Source organism: Passer montanus, unplaced genomic scaffold, assembly GCF_014805655.1.
Source record: "Passer montanus isolate IOZ18808 unplaced genomic scaffold, ASM1480565v1 scaffold3, whole genome shotgun sequence".
NCBI lineage: Eukaryota > Metazoa > Chordata > Aves > Passeriformes > Passeridae > Passer > Passer montanus.
The window spans coordinates 11,143,861-11,160,532 of NW_024367707.1; the positions used below are offsets into that span (position 1 = coordinate 11,143,861).

Sequence of the window (16,672 nt, forward strand, 5' to 3'; positions counted from 1 at the left end):
GAATGTTCAAAGCCATAAGAAAGTATTCCCCCTCCTCCCATTCACAGGCATGAGCTTTGTCCTCAGATGGCATAATTTCTGGCACAAATTAATTCTTTCAATGTCTGCTCTGGCTTCCATTGTTTTAATTGAAAAAAGAAATGGTTTTGTGGAAGCATCTTTCAAAATCCCTTAATTTTCCATGGTAATTTCCAATTTTCCCTTGAGCAGCAGAAAGCTACAGGAAACACAGGCCGATTTCAAAGCTCAGAAAGAAGAATAAGGACTGGTGTCTAGCAGAGTTCAAGTTATTAAAATTTCTTTGTTGAACTTTTGTTAGCAAGAAAACAATCAAGAAATCATAGGTGACCTGGCCATCCCCAACATTTTATTGTCTATAAGTGCAGTTAATACAGTTAAAAATTTACCTAATATTCCACATAAATTATTGTATATCTTTTATATATATATTCCCTTCTTTGTGTATATTCTGATTTAGTGAACTAAACATGCACTGTAAGTGGGACATATAAAGATCTCATTAATCCCTGGCCATGAATTCATTAACAAAACAAATAGACCACTGATATTCAAAAGGCCCATATAGTTCAAACATAGTTGTACTTTTGCATTAAATAAGTACTTCTATAAAAAAGTACCTGCAGACTTCAGTGAAGACCATGGCCAGCAATTAGTTTTCAAGGCAAACATTTAAAGTGAACATTTTAACTTAAATTTCTTTTCCATTTGGGAAGTGTAATTGAGAATACATTTGTTAGTTCAATCATTGTACTGTTCAAATCACAGACTGGTTGAGGTTAAAAGGCCATCTGGTCCAACTCCCCTGCCCAAGAAGGGACACTTACAGCCAGCTGACCAGGACCAGGTCTAGACACCTTTGGAATATCTTCTAGGATGGAGATATCACAACCGCTCTGGGCAACCTGCATCAGTGCTTGACTACCCTCACAGAGGAAAAAAAAAAAAGTGTTTCCTGATGTACACAGGGAACCTCCTCGGTTTCAGTTTGTGTCCATTGCCTCTGGTCCTGTCACTGGACACCAGTGAAAAGAGCCAGTGTCCCTTTGGATTTTATAAACATTAAGATCTCCCCCTCAGCCTTCTCTTCTATAGCCCAAACAGTCTCAGCTGTCTTTGCCCTCCCTCAAAGAAGAGATGATCCAGTTTCTTCAGCATCTTCAGGGCCCTTTCTGGATGCTGTCTATTAGGTCCTTGTCTCACTTGCGCTGATGGGGAGGAAAGGATGATCTGCTTGCAGTACTTTACCCTATGCAGACAAGAATATCTTTCAGGCTTTTTTTTTTTTTCTCTCAGGGCATTTTGCTGGCTTATATTGAACTCCACCAGGACCCCCAGGACCTTTCCTATCAAGCTGCTTTCCTGATGGGTTGTCATCAGCATTTATGTCTGTGCATAGAGCTGTTCCTCCCCAGGTACGGAAGTTTCTACTTCCCCTTGTTGAACTTCATGAGGTTCCTGACTGCCCATTTTTCCAACCTGCTAAGTCTCTTTGGATGGCAGAACAATTCACTGGTGTATCAGCCACTCCTCCCTCTTTTGTGTCATGAGCAAACTTGTTCAGGGTGCACCCTGCTCCACCACCCAGGTCATTAAAGAAGATGTTAAGAATTAAGGAAGTGTGCCTGAAAATGTATTTCGGGATTAACTGCTCCATCACCTTCCCAGGGATCAAAGTGAAACTGCTTGGCCTGCAGTTCCCTGGTTGTCCTCCTTCCCCTTTCTGAAGACAGGAATCATATTTTCTTTTCTCCAGTCTTTGGGCATTTCTTCCGGTGAGTGATCAAAGTGGCTTTTTTTGTGGCTTCATAATAATATCGGCCAGCTCTCTCAACATTTGTGGGTGCGTCCTGTCAGGTTCCATGGACTTAATCATGTCGAGTTGACTTTTATGTTCACTGACCTGATCCTCTTCTGACAAGGTGACATATTTCTTGCTTCAACCTTCCTCCTGCTCTTTGGAAATGGCATTCCTGAAGGCTGGTCATGATAATAAGGTCTAGGGTAAAGGCAACATTCAATTTAATCAGGTCCCCCGTCTCATTAGCAATGGTCCCCTCTTTTCTTTATCTTATGTTTGTCTTCCATGTACTTATAGAAGCCTTTCTTGTTCTTGAAATCTCTGGGCAGATTCAATTCCATTTGAGCTTTAGCTTGATCCCTGGATTTTCAATGTTTCTGTATTCTTCCCACTTACTGGTCCTTGCTTCCACCCTCATTCATAAGCATACACAGAATGTATGCTTCCATTCTGTGTCTGAGCACTGCTAGGATCTCCTTGTTCATCCACAGAGTTCTCCTGGCAGTTTTGCCTTCCTTTCTGTTCATGGGATAGTGAGCTTGGCAAAGGTGATCCTTAAATATAAAATGACTTTATTGAGTCTCTCTTCCCTCCAAGACCTTACCTCTTGGGATTCTTCCAAACAGATCTTTGAAGAAGGCAAAATCTGCACTGATGAAGTCCTGAGTTTTGAACTCAGTTTTCCTCTCCTTCCTGCCCTCAGGATTTTGAACATCTCATGGTGTCTGCCACCAAGAGTGCCCTTGACCTTCATATCCCAATGAGCACCTCTATGTTGGTATGAAGTCCAGCAGATCACTTGTTCTTTTCCTCTCCTCTATCTCTCAGAGAAGGAAGTTATAAACACCACACTCCAGGTGCCTGGATTGCTTATGCCTTGCTATCTTGTCCCTCCAGCCAATGTTGGGGTGGTTGAAGCCCCTCATGAGGACCAGGGCCTGAGAACTTGGGGCCGCTTCCATCTGTTTGTATAGTGTCTCATCCACTTGCTTTTCCTAGTGAGGTGGCTTATGACCCACTGTAACGTCACCTTTACCTGTCCTCTCTTATGTGGTAATAAGGGCTAATCCCTTATTAACCCTTATGTGCTCATCTCCCTTCTCATCCCTCCCCAGACTGAGCTCCACACACTCCAACTCCCCTCTCACATAATGGGCAACTCCCCCTCCTCACCCTGTCCTTCATAAAAGACATGAATTCTTCCATTGCAACACTTCAGTCGTGGGAGCCATCCCACCACGTCTCCCTGGTCCTGGCAAAGATCATGGCCCTGCAGCTGCAGATGGATCCCTGACTCACTTTCTTTACTCCCCATACTGCCTCCATTAGTATTTAGGCACTTTGGTGAGGCACCCCTGCATGCTGAGTTCCCGAAGAGGATTTGGGGGACTATGTTGTACCCAGAGCTATAATAATTTTCGATGTAACGTAGTTAAAGCTAAAGACAACTGAGTAATAAATGACGCATCAGGATGATTTAATACAATAAACTGCATCCATGAGCTAGAATACAGTGGTTTATATGAAAACAATACATATTTTAACATTAACAGTATCTCTTTTATTTTATTGCCTGAAATTAGAACTTGACAGAACCTACAGAGTAAGAAGCAATTCTTTCAGATGAAGCTATCTTAATTCCGAATCGATTATACCCAATTCATTAACCACAACTAAACCGGCACAATGCCTGGTGGCTCTCGCCTCGCAATGCCAGCATGTGGCGCTGTCTCCTGTGGAAAAACAGCCCCCGGTTTGCAAAAAAATCTCATTTGTACGTCAGACTCTTATGAAGCACGGGCAGGAAAATAATGCGGATATTTTTAGCACAAAAGTAATCCTCTGCACTCGCAAAAATTTGTTAGCACTAATTCTACTATTTCTAATACAAAAAGACTATTTAATGCAATGTATTGACAAAAAACCCCATATGAATGAGCAAAACATATGAATGTATCCATGCATCTATTTATCTGGTTAAAGACCATAATTATATTTACAGGTTGGTTGAAATGTACACATAATTTACTTACAATTTTCTTTATTTTGTAGCCAAACATTAATGTCTTTAAAATCAGTATATTTACAAACTTGCATATCTACCGAATGTACACATAATTTACTTACAATTTTCTTTATTCTGTAGCCAAACATTAACGTCTTTAAAATGAGTATATTACAAACTTGCATATCTACCCCTTTGGTTTAACAGATACTTAGACCACAGTGGGTTTTAATTACCTACTAAATTCTTGAGCTACCGAGCCTGTTTCATAATCTCCACATAGGGGAACAGGACCTGTGTGACTACAGTTTTACTGGAAGTGAACAGCCAGTCTTTTGTGTGCTAACCATGTCAGCCCTTACTGAGAAGGAATTTAGCGACTACACTGATGATCTCTGTAACCATGAACTTTCAAACAAAAGCAACTGAGTAAACTGTGTATTCACTAACTTTTTAATCATTAAGGGCTCTATGCCCTTTGCTACCAGACTTCTTAAAACAAAAGAAACAGGATTCAGACCCTTTTACTTAAAGCTGGAGTTTATAATATATGAAATAAAAGACATTGGTAGTAACGTGGAGGCCATATATCAACTGAATTTTCTGGCTTTTCTAGATTTGCATCTGATTTACAGATTTTCAGGCAGTTATTTTATCTATGGTAAAAGTTCAATGCATTCAGTGTACCTGTAAACACTATGAATCAGCAAAGCAATTTTCTTTTCATGACTCAAGGCAAAAAGCTGCAAAAGTTTCAGTCAAGGCTTAAGAAAAACTGTTTAAAAGATTATCAGCTAGAAACTGGGAAGTCCTGAACTTAATGCTGAGGCCTGAATGGGGTCACCACTATTTGCCATAACATTGCTAAGACTGTGGATTTATTTCTGTGTTGTTCTGTCATGTGCTGTTTTTACTTTCGAAATATAGAGATGCTGGATCAGGCAAAGTAACCAGTTTTCTACTGGTGAGATATCCGTCAGAATTAATAAAAGCATTTGTGAACCCCTTATGATCTCTGCTCAGTACAAGAGGAAAGGTAACCATTCTAGCTGCAAAAATGAAGAAGCTGCACAGAAGTCACAGAATTGACAGAATTGACAGAATGACTAGGTCGGAAGAGACCTTCAAGATCATCAAGTCCAACCCATGCCCCTTCAGGAGGTGTAGCTGAGATGGTCCCCTTTGATTACCCAGGGCATTTCCAAAACAGCTGGCAGAGTACAGGAAACAGTGCAAACAGCAGGGCACTGTCTGTGCCAGTTTGTGGCAGGTGACCTCGCCTTTTGGCAGGTCCCTCCAGCATCCAAGGGCACAAATGCCATCTCCATTTGGTAACACTGGCAGGACTGACTCTGGCCTTCTGGCTTTTCTCTAGTGAAGATTTCTGACAGCTGACAAGAGACCACAAGCTACAAAGTAACATCTAAACTAAGGTGTGCCTTGCTTTTTGTTGTATTTGTATGTTAGTAATACTTCTGACAAGAAATGTTTTCTCAACCTGTGTCTTAGTTTTGTGGTAAGACAATAAAACTATAGCTAGAATCTACTGGTAGAATTTGACAAGTGATTTCCTAGTTGGGATGTAGCAGACCTTTTTATATTTTGAATTTCTGATATATCAGTGCACAAAAGGTGTATGCATATAGCCTGGTGAGAACAATAATATTGGGGAATATGTTTTTATTTCGCATTTGTATACATAAGAACATTAATAGAGAATTATAGCCATGTAAAACTAGCACCAGCCAGAATAGTTGAAGATCTTGATGACTTTTATGAGATTTTTGTCCTAGTAAACACTTAACTTATACTTGAACTTAAGATGTCTGCTGAAGTCTTTTTAATACAGGGTTCGATAACCACACTAAACTACTACTTATAGTAGTAACTGACCTAGTACTAACTCCTGAAATGGCCTAAAAGTTACTTATTTCAGCTCATACAGCCGTGGGATTTTCAAGTTCAGGAGGCTCAATCCACAGACTCCGGTGAGAAATGATCCACTTGCTCTTTCTGGCAGCACATACTTGAGACGGGAGGAGTCCATGCAGCACGCACAGGGAGTGGAATGTGGTAGGTAACCTCTGTGCTACATACTGGAGCGCACGCTCTGGCCCTGGAGCTGATGGCAAGAGGGAAAGGATTAGGTTGATATTTACTGTATGAGGGCCATTTTACAGCTTAAGGTGCTGTTTTAATCTTTGCAGCTATTACACAGACATATTTGGACTAATGACTTGTAGATTTTCATTTTTAAATAACTCTTCAGAGGAGTCTGTAAGTGTTTCACCTTGGGACAAGCGCTCACCGCAGTGTCACTCTGTAAGAAACACCGAGTTTCAAGAAGTGATTTCCCTTCGTTCATGCTTCCCCGTCCTTTTTAAAAATTGATTTCTAAAAGAAGAAATAAAAGAGACTTAACCAGGGTGGTAAGACTGGCTGTCAGCGGCCCTGGCACCCCCAGCAGCCCGCCCGTGTGTAGAGACAGGACGTGCGGCTCCGCGGCCGCCCGTGCCCCGCAGGTGGCGGCGTGGGGAGGACGGGGGTGAGGGGAGTTGAATGATTGAACTTTCTTGTGTAGTTTCTGCGGCGCGGAGGTGTCCGTCCCCGGCGCAGCCCGGCACCAGCCCAGCGAGCGGGAGCCAGCTCACCCCGGCGCCTGCAGCCCCCCGCGCCGCCCGGCCGCCCCTCTGCCCTCCTCTCCAGCAGAGCGATGGTGCGGAGGGCGCCCGGCGTGTCCCTCGCCCTGCTCCTCTGGGTGACGGCCGCCTGCGGCAGCCCCGACGGGCCGGGGGCCGCCGCCGCCGCCCGAAGGCAGGACGAGGCTTTCGCCACCGCCAGATGCACCTCCAGGTGCCTGAGCCTGCAGATCACCCGCATCTCCGCCTTCTTCAAGCATTTCCAGGTAGGGGCACGGCACCGTGCAGGGAGCCTCGCTGCCACCGTCCGGAGAGCGGGTGTGCCCCGGGGCGCGGGGTGGGGGCGGAAAGGACGGCCGGGGCTGGGGCTTGGCGAACTTGGGGGCCCGCACCCCCAGGGGATGGCGGCACCTGGAGGCGCCGGACAGGTGGGCACGGCCCCGTCGGTGCCTGTGGGTGCCGGCCGGGCTCCCCGCCTGGCGGGTCGTGGGGCTCCTGGCACGCTCTGCCCTGGCTCCTCGCAGGTGCCCGGCGCTCCCGGGGGCTGCCTCCGGCGCTGCCGGCCGGCGGTGCGCTCGTCCTGCCGAGCGGCGGGCGGTGCGGCGGCGGTCCCGCGGGGCTCCCTCCGCCTGCCTGCGCGCCAGGCCGCCGCAGGTGGCTCGCTTCCCCAGCCCGGTGGGAAAGTTTGAGCCTGTTTTTTAAGAGCGATAATCATGAACGTGTAATACTTAGTTCTGACCTCCTGGAAGGTGAGGGTGGGGGTAACGCTATTTTTTTAATATTTTTTTTTTTTTCCTGGGACAGAGAGGCACATCTCTGGCTAACGGGACAAATTGGGATAAAGTGGGAAGAAATGGAATTGAAGTGGCGGGAGACCCGCGGGGCTTAAAATGAAAGCTGGAAGCAGTGCGGAGCTAGTGCCAGAGCAGCGGGTGTCTGTCTCCCGGTCCTTTCCCCTCTTCTAGCTACGCACGTACCTTTCCCTTTCCCCACCTGTTCTTCACTGCGCAAATATTAAACCTACTCGAATTCATGCAAATGACGGAAACCCTTCCGAGCTGCGAGCCGTTCTGGCTCTGGGGAAGGGCTGGCCGGCTCGGTGTGAAGGGAGCCACCGCGGCCCTCCGGGCGGCACGCCGGGGACGCGCCGCTCGCTCACCCCGGGCTTCCCGGGCGGTGGGAAACCGGGAACGCCCGGACAAGTGCTTTGGGTGGAGTTGCGTTCGGGGCAAAGGTGTTGGCACCAAAGGCGGGTCTCAGAGGTATTTAAGGATAAACCGATTTAAGAAGACAAAAAGGAAAAAAAAAAAGGGCGGGGGGGTGTGTATTAAAGGTGCGTGGTAAGGGCAGCAGCAGGAAGTTGGTTAGGTGCCTGCAACCAGGTTTGGGTTGTAGAGACTGGGTTTGCGACCCAAGAAGACCGGAGAAGGGGCTGCCCTGCCCTGTCCTGCCCTGTCCTGCCCGCTGCTCGGCGGGGCTCGGCCGGGGGCGGCGGAGCGGCCGCTGTCAGCGTGCTCCGAGCATCGCGGGATGGCCTGAAAGAAGGATGCTCATTAATATAGTTCATTATCCCGGAGAGCGGTTAGTATTTTTTATTGCGTTGTCAAGCGGTTGTAACTTACTTGTTTTACAGTTTCAGTGGCTAAAGAGGCAGTTTAGATCAAGCCAATTCATAGTGAAAGGCTTTTTTTTTTCTTTCTTTTTTGTGTTTTCTTGGCAAGATTTCTTTTTCAGTGTAAAACTGCTGACAGAATGCACACTGCAAACAATCGTGATTACATTTTAATTAGCTAGAGTAAAATAAGTAGGTAATTACTCAGTTTGGACTTGATAACTGGCTGGTTTTTTTTTGTAGTCAATTGAAAATCTCAGCGTTTTAACCCCAACCTGCTAAAGCATGTGGTAATTTATCTTAATTACTTTGGATTAAACTCCTGTTAGACATGAAACGACTGTAATGTTTGGAAGATAAAGTGCTCTCGTTTATAAAAGTTAGGCTCTCCATTGTCTTATAATGAGGAAAAGGAGGAGAGTTTTAAAGTACATCAAGCATCCAGTGTTCTCACAGGAGACTGATAAAACAATGTGGCCTGTAGGATGTGCAGGTTTCAGCCAGATTATTCCATGTGGGCTAAAGGGTATGATGTTCCATTCCTTTCTCTTCTCCCTCCTTCTAGCTATTCCCCTCCCCTTTTCATCTCAACTGGTAGCAATTTCTGGAGTTCTTTTCATTTCAGATGTCCACTTATCTTGTAATCTGATTCAACCTTTGAAGCAAACTAAACACTAGCTCTTCCCAATCAGAGCAGGAAGGATCTCTAGTGTCTCCCAGTTAGGCAAGAATTGAAAGACTGACCCACTAATTTCTCAGCCCTGCTTTAGATGCAGCCTCAGTGGTGGGGGTTAGGGAGACAGCAGCTGGACATGCTTTGCAAGAGGTGATGTCCCCAAAACTTCAGAGAGACTTAATTTCACATAGTTTATGGTACTAAAATCACATTACTAAGAACTTTTAAAAGAGAATCAGGTAGTATGAATAGGAAGTCTGGGTTAATTCTATACCTTCTGGCTCTTGTTCGAATGGCAGCTAATCTTATAAATGTTTGCAAGGGATTTTAACTCATTCTCCCCCTCCCTTAGAGAACTTTCATCCATTTTTCTTTACTGTCCTTATTCTTAAAAGTTTCAAAAGAGGTATTCCTTCTAAAAAAACCTATTTGTTAATTTACACTTGGGAAGCAATTCTAAGCCTATTTTAAATGTACATTGTCAGTAGACAATGTCAGTAGAAATTATTTTAGCTGAAGCATAGGTCAAATAATATTTTTTTCCATGTAGACTATTGATGTGGGCTAGAAGAATTGTTTGCCTAAATCAAAAATCTTTGATCTTCAGAATACTTGTTGAAGGGGCACGGATTCGTGCTTATTCCTATAAAATCTCCATGGCTAGGGGGGTTTTCCAGTTCTGGTGGCGTTGGGAAGTTCCATGTAGAGGTTATACGAAAAGATACATGAGATTACTATGAGAGTTATGTACCACATAGGTCTTAGACCCAATGAAATATGTGTGTTTTATATCTAGAGCCTATTTATAGGCCATGATCTTTCACAGAGAGCATGCTAGCACAGAGGCCTTTCATCCTAAGCAATCAAAAAATTGTAATCAGGAGGGGTCATAGTGGATTCTTCTTTCATATAAAGGTTATTGATTACATGCTCATCCACAGTAGAGAATTATGTTCAGTCTTTTAATGAATGGACTCCAACATATCTCTTCTGTCTTAGTGGAATGTGTTCAGTAGTGGCCTGTAGTTTGCTCTGAAATTTTGCAGATGAGAGGAAGCATTTTTATCCCAGCTGTGTGACTTAGGCCCCTGGACAGCACCGAATGAAGCATTCTTTGACCTGTGCCCAGAAAGAGCAAGGGCGAAGAGAACTCATCTCTTTAGCCTTATGTTCAGAGTACTTATTTTAAGCCATTTTGGGTGTTGACACTAGAGTTTTACCATGACTGTTGCAGAAGATGTATGAGGGAGTAATTGGAGCATTCACGGGAACCTGTCCATGCTCTTCATAAAGCAGAGTTCCTAGTGGTGTGTTTCTTTTTCTGACAAAATTCTCTCTAAAATCTCTGAAGAGGGGAGGATGGCAAGAATGCTCTTCCAGTAAGTTGGAGCTTTACCATCAAATGACCTGCTTAGGAGAAGGTGCACATTTGAACCTTGAAGTACTATATCACAATCAGCATTGTGTGCATTTGGCTGTTGTCTAAAAGAGCATGCCTGGGTGTTATTATGGTGCCCTTATAAGATAGGAAGGGCAACTCCTCCTCTAGTCTGAAATGAGAGGAACGACTAAGGTGTCTGGCTCCATAAGAAACACCAAGACTGTGAATCCTGTGTGGAAAAAGGCATACTCTTTTTGGGACAGTAGTTCTACAGTAATGTCATTGGATATATTCTTTCCTCAACATTTTCTTATTAAGGCAGTTTCTGTCTCAGTGTTTTAGTTGATCTCCAGGAGAAAGGTACACATTTTATTTTGATGTATTCAAAGTTTGTTTGTGAATCTACTTTTATAGTAATTTAGTACAGTAGGTAAATCCCCCATGAAGATCAGGTCAGTTACTGCACAAGTTTTTTGTTTTTTTTTTTGAAAAGGGTATGAGTATAAACAGGGGCCTCATACAGCCAGCTGGACAAGAGGCCTGAATGTTCAGATTAGTTTTGGTAGGGCTTTTCTGCATAACGTGTTTTAGTGGAGTGAGATTAAACTCCTTGCATTTCTATCTGTGGGCGTAGCCTTTCCCATGTGTGATATTGATTGTGGATGAACTTGTTTTGTTTTGGGGGAGCACACATGGCAGTGACCTTTTTAGTGTTTTGTTTTCAAGTTGAGTGAAAAAACAATTTGGATTTTAATCTCTAATGCCAGCCATCTGAGACATGTTTTACAACTGGCATCTGGCATGATTAAAATTTTCTTTGTGAATAAGAGCTTGAAAAATCACTGTAACTACTTAGGCTAAAAATGTTATGGTGAGCAAACTTTACTTTGACCTGTGGACTCGTTGATCTTTGTCTTAGCTGGGATCTGTTATAGACCTCTCAAGCTCAAGTGTCTTCCTGCGTAATATGTGCAACTTGATAATTTACTTAAGACAGAGGACTGGTCAGTCTTGTTTACTGGGTTAAAAGCTAAGAGGGTGGTAGAACATGTCTTAAGAATTTGTGGTAGTTGCCAGTAAAATTGCCTGTGTTTGTGGTGTGGAGTCTCTGGAGAGGTTACAGCTATATGCTCACAGAGTATATGCTGAGGTTCAACACCACCTCATGGCAACTTGTTCTAGCATTTAACCACCCTCACAGTAACAAAAAAGGTGTTTTCTGATGTTCAGATGAAGTTTCCCATGTTTCAAATTTGGCCATTGATTCTTGTTATGTTACTGGGCTTCACTGAGAAGAGTCTGGCTTCATTTTCTTTACTCTTTCCCATCAGGTACTTAGAAACATTGATGAGAAACCATTGAGGTTTTTCTATTCCAGACTAAACATTCCCAGTTCTTTTAGCCTCTTTTCATGTGAGAGATATTACTATTCCTTTTCTGGGCTCCCTCCACTAAGTCCATCTCTTTCCATGTAATGGGGAGCCCAGTACTGGACCTAGTACTGCAGGTGTGGAGGAGTGACTAGAACAGAGAACAGGATTGGCTACATTTGAAATATGTAATGCCTGTAAATAGTGTTACTGGCTTCTAAGTTAATTTTCATTATTTAGGTTTTCTTACATGAATTCATATATATGACTGTTTATGATTGTCAGTGCTTTGAAACCACAATGCTAATGCTAAATCAAATTTTATCCATTCTTTTAGATATTGGTACATCTCACTGTAGGTTGAAATTTTTTTGAGGGGGTAATCTTCAGTAGTAAATTGAATCTTAGCAAATCCATTTCTTCATTCACCAGGGGAAAGTCCAGGTACATGGAGTTGTATACATGTTTTGTGATCCAGAATTGTGATTGCTGCTTGAACAGGGTCATGAGAGGTAGTTTAGACTTGTTAAAATGGGCACACCGTGGATGACCTTGGTCACATAGGGGCTCTGTGTTCATGTTGACTTATTTGTGAAGTGGATGAATTGTAGCTGAAAATTTTGACACAACATAGACATCTCTCAAGTGGTAAGCCAATTTTGTGATATATGGAAGGAAATTACAGAGAAATTACCTCTTGTAAATGTGATTTAGTGTAAATCTAATAGTAATATACTGTGATTTAGTACTTAGGAATTAGTACTAAGCTAGATGAGCCAAGGCTAACTCAAAATTGTTTTTGAAAGTATGGAAAAATATTGTTTTAAGCTAATAGAGCCATATGTTGCATAATGTTTAGTAGCTGTAAAAGGGAAGAGTAAGTACTTAGAAATTTGTTATATCAAATGACTGATAACTATATGGTGGTAGGAGGTTGTTTTTAGTGTTGTAGAAGGACTCTTGCCTTTCAGGACAACTGAAGTTTTTGAAGAAAAACAGGCAATTCTTTTAAGTAAGTAATAAAAGGTTCTCAGATTTTATATCTGCAAGCAAATAATGTGCAAGTGATTACCTCTAGATAAGCAATACCAGATTTCACCTACAAGTCAGGAAGCTACTTGTCTCCATGCCAGCACATCTGCCTTCAAATTGCCTGTAACTCTGAAGTGACTGCACCTGCAATAATCTGCAGTGGGTCCCAGCTGGGAAAGTGGTGGCCAGGCTGAAAATCCAGGATGCATGTGTCTCTCTGTGCTCTGCTGTAGAGAAGCTGGAAATTGTGGAGAAACCATTTATTGTAAGTGTCTTGAATAATTCTGAAACTATAAATTGTTTTTTATTAAATCTTTTGAAAAGATATGTGGTACTTCTGTAATGATATGTGGTAGATACGTAGTGTCTTATTCCCTGAATGTTTCAGTTCCAATGGACAGGCTGCCCAGGCACTGACTTTGCTTAATTCTCTTGGGACATGTTCATAACCTTTTCTAAACGTGAGGATGTGTGCCATCTGCTTTTGTTGCTGTTTCAGTACTCATCTCCTTTCCAAAAATAGCCCTTATGTTGAGTAATTTTGACTTTCATATGTCTTGCAAAGCACACTGCTCCTAATTTATTTCCACAGACAAATTGTAGCATTTGTCATTACTTTGTTTTTCTCAAAACTCATTAAAAGGCCCAATCATTCTCCTGTTTTTTATGTTCATATGGCATATGATCTGGATAATTATTCTGGCATTTGGTGTGCCCTGATAATTAAGATCTGCAGTCGTGAACAAAAGCTGCACAGATCCAACAGAATCTTGGGTAAAACCTGTGAAAATTAAAGGTTTGTTTTGAATGACTATGGTTACATCTAGTGAAAACAGCTGCATTGTCCACCGTCTTGTGTAATCAAGCCATAGTTAGTCTTTGCTGTTGTAACCTGCTCTGGTATGAACCTCCCTGATTTCTGATTTGAACCTCCCTAAGTGGGAGATTGAACTTTCTCATAGCCAAATCTCCTTGCCCTCACTAGATGCTTGCATAGTTGATATGAGTGCAGGGGTTTACACGGTCTGGTCATTATTTTCTAGTGGCTTTGATGACTCAGAGTTGCTCATTGCTTTCCTAAATTAAAATATTTGTCTGCATCTCAAGTGTAAGTTTAAATGCAAATCGAGTGAACTGTATGAAAATGTAAGTGGATGGTGAGCAATTGTACTGAACAATGGGAGCTGCCAAGATATTTTTCTCACATTTACTTGTGTATTCTTACATATTAAGAAAAAAATTTCTTTATGCTTATGTTCATAAAATTAAAATTGCTATTAGTTTGGTCAATGTGCTGGATACCAGCATTAACCCGACAGAAATTACTAATAGGTTTTAAAGCAGACCTTTTATGTATAGAAAATATTGGGAAAGAATAGTTTGAATGTCACAGTCATGTTGGTGAGGGAGAGGAAATGGTGCTTTTGAAAAGCATTAGAAAACTTCTGAAAGAAAAACTCTTGTCAATTCTAAAATGTAAGTCTTTTTCCATTGGAAGATATAGCCACTTAATACAGAGCAAAAGGTTTTTCATATGGATAGTGTTCATATTAAAACTATTGCTAAAGCATTATTTGTTGTCAGAATGTGGGTTGCCTCTGTGATTAACTAGTACTCTGAACTTAATTTAAATGTATTTGATTTTGCAAGTGTTGTATAAGGAAAAAAAACCCAAAACATTATATTTCTGAGACAGCTTGAAAAGCAGACTGATTTTCCAGATGCTCATAATTTGTCATTTTGTAAAGGGCAACTTCTTAAGATTGAGTGCTGAAATCGTGTTTACTGATAGAGACTGTTACTCACATTCTGACCTACATCTCCACTGGCCATTCTATGTGAATTCTTACTCTGTCTGAATTGGAGTACATAGCCAACTTTTGTAAACAGAAGTAAGTGCTGTAATTCAGCATCCACGTCTTTAAAGATTGGAAGTAGGAGTAATGACTGAGTATTAGGAGCATCCTAGAGAAGACAGGCACATCTGTATTGATATTTAGTAGCTGGTGCCTAGCAAATGTAAACCTTGCACTAAAATGCCTTGCCTAGGAGTTTGCACCAAGAATCTTCATTTTTTGATCTCTCCCACAGCTGAGCCTTATAAGGCTTTATACTTCAAAAACCTTTGAAGTCTGTGAAAAGCATTCTGTTGATTTCAGCTGGATCAGGTCCATGTGTGAGCACTAGGCCATGTAGTCAACAACGTAGAGTGCTGTGAACTTGGTGTCCCAGCTCCAGTTGTATCTGTTTTTCAGTCTTTTAATGACTAAGAGGTCACAAGACACAAGAGATGGAGAACCGGGGGTGTTGAAAGGTAAGTGGACCCTTTAAACTTGAAAGTAGAGTGCTGTTCTTTTCATCTCTGATTAAAAAGAATCACACATTCTTTCCATCCACTGAAAAGAACATCAGATATTTCCAGATTTGGGGAACAACCCCAGTCTAAAGTTTTAATCGCGTTTCTGTTGTCTTCTGTGAATAACATTTTCATCAGTGCATCTCTTTACACTGTCAAAGAGATGTGACATCGAAGTTATGTACATGCATATGTAATTACATTCCTTTAAAAAAGAAGAGACTTGTCTCAAGTTTGCAAAGGGCAGGACTCCCCTGGTAAGCAGCTGACATTGCTGAGGAGCACATGTCTTCAGAACTTGTAGGAGAAGCAAGAAAAGGGACAGAGTCTCAGACTGGAGAAAGGTGGAGATAGGTGGACTTTAGCAGGCTTGCAATACTGGAAGGAGAAATTATGTGAGAGTAGAGGGCACTGTATCCTGTGACACAGTTAATTCAAATTAAGGAATTATGGAAGCAGAGAACAGACGTAATGAGTCTGTAAGAAGAGTAACTGTTTGCAACTGTTTCTTGTGAACATGTTTTATTTCTGTCCTTTCTCAGCTGCTTGAAATTTTACTTGGTTAAAAAAAATTTATTTTTTCTTTTTTGAAACATAGTAAACATGCTTTGAAAACCCTTTTGTCTTCATTGAAGAGGTCAGTTACAGGAAAGGCTGCCATGAAAATTCACAACCAAGTTCTAGCTGACATTGTCTTTCATGTCAGAACTCAGACAAACTGCTGCCACTGTAATTCCTCAAGTGGTCACAGCTGGAACTGCAAACCTGGCCAAGGTAGTGAAGCCTGGTTTTTTTTGCCAGTGAGGGCTGCAATCTAGCTGTCATGGATCCTGTAATAAGATAATAAGAGGGAAAAATGATTGCTTTGGAGCAAATGTCTGGTGTCCAGACAGTCAGAAATTGAGGCTGATGGTGAAGATTGGATGAAAATAATGTACTCATTTAGTCTAGTGCAAACATAGTTCAACTTTTCTTGCCATTCTTATGAGAATTTAGAAGCATAGTTCTGTTTTTCTTTTTTTAATATATTGCTCTTTAGGGAAGTTATCTTCACAGTAATTTATATTTGAAAAAAAAGCAATTTCAGTTCATGTACATGAATGTGATTTCTCAGCTAGTGATTTAGGCCATGAGCATAGAGCAATGCATCATTTGTATTTAACTGGTCATATTTTTTAACTGCTAATGACTGGAACATTCCAGTCAGGCCTCAGGGCATTTTTGGACCTAGACACTACAAATTCATTTTTTTGACCTCGGTGCTGCAAGACTTTGGGTTTCCTTTGAATTTAGCAAATGGCTGAACAGATATGTGAAGCAGCAAATAGTGAGGAAGGGGTGATAACAATCTATTATGATGATGATGTCTTAATACAGTGACTATTTGTCATTCTCTTCCCCAGAATTTGTATCCCTATATACAAACTATTTCGACTGTGTGGCTTTTTTTTTTTTTTTCTTTTTCGATTAGGTGATGGTTGTAGCTCCTTTGACAACAATAAAATCATGTTAATGTGTAACTGCAACTAGACAATAATGAATCACACCATTATCTGCCCCCATTTTAATTAGTTACAAAGAGTGTATAATGTGTTGACGTTTAATTTGTACCTAACAATTTTGGGAAGGGAACTGGAACTAAAAGAGCTTGAGGCTTTCTTCTGTTTTGAAATTTCCTTCAATGCAACTGTGAACTGAGATCAAGAATTAGCCAAACATTGGTCAGTCTGGATATGCAGTAGGTGGAAGAAACATTTGGGTTTAGACAAACTGACACAAAGA

At 41.8% G+C, this 16,672-nt stretch overlaps 1 protein-coding gene across 2 annotated transcripts in view; it reads left to right on the forward strand.

The window, feature by feature from the left end:
• Positions 1 to 6,363: 6,363 nt before the first annotated feature.
• Positions 6,364 to 16,672, forward strand: part of ANOS1 (anosmin 1) — a 129,013-nt gene continuing 118,704 nt past the window's right edge. For both annotated transcript variants that reach the window (XM_039714402.1, XM_039714403.1), the window contains exon 1: positions 6,364 to 6,729. In XM_039714402.1, the coding sequence (XP_039570336.1) occupies positions 6,538 to 6,729 (192 nt within the window). In that variant the 5' untranslated portion in view covers positions 6,364 to 6,537. The remainder of the gene's footprint in view (positions 6,730 to 16,672) is intronic.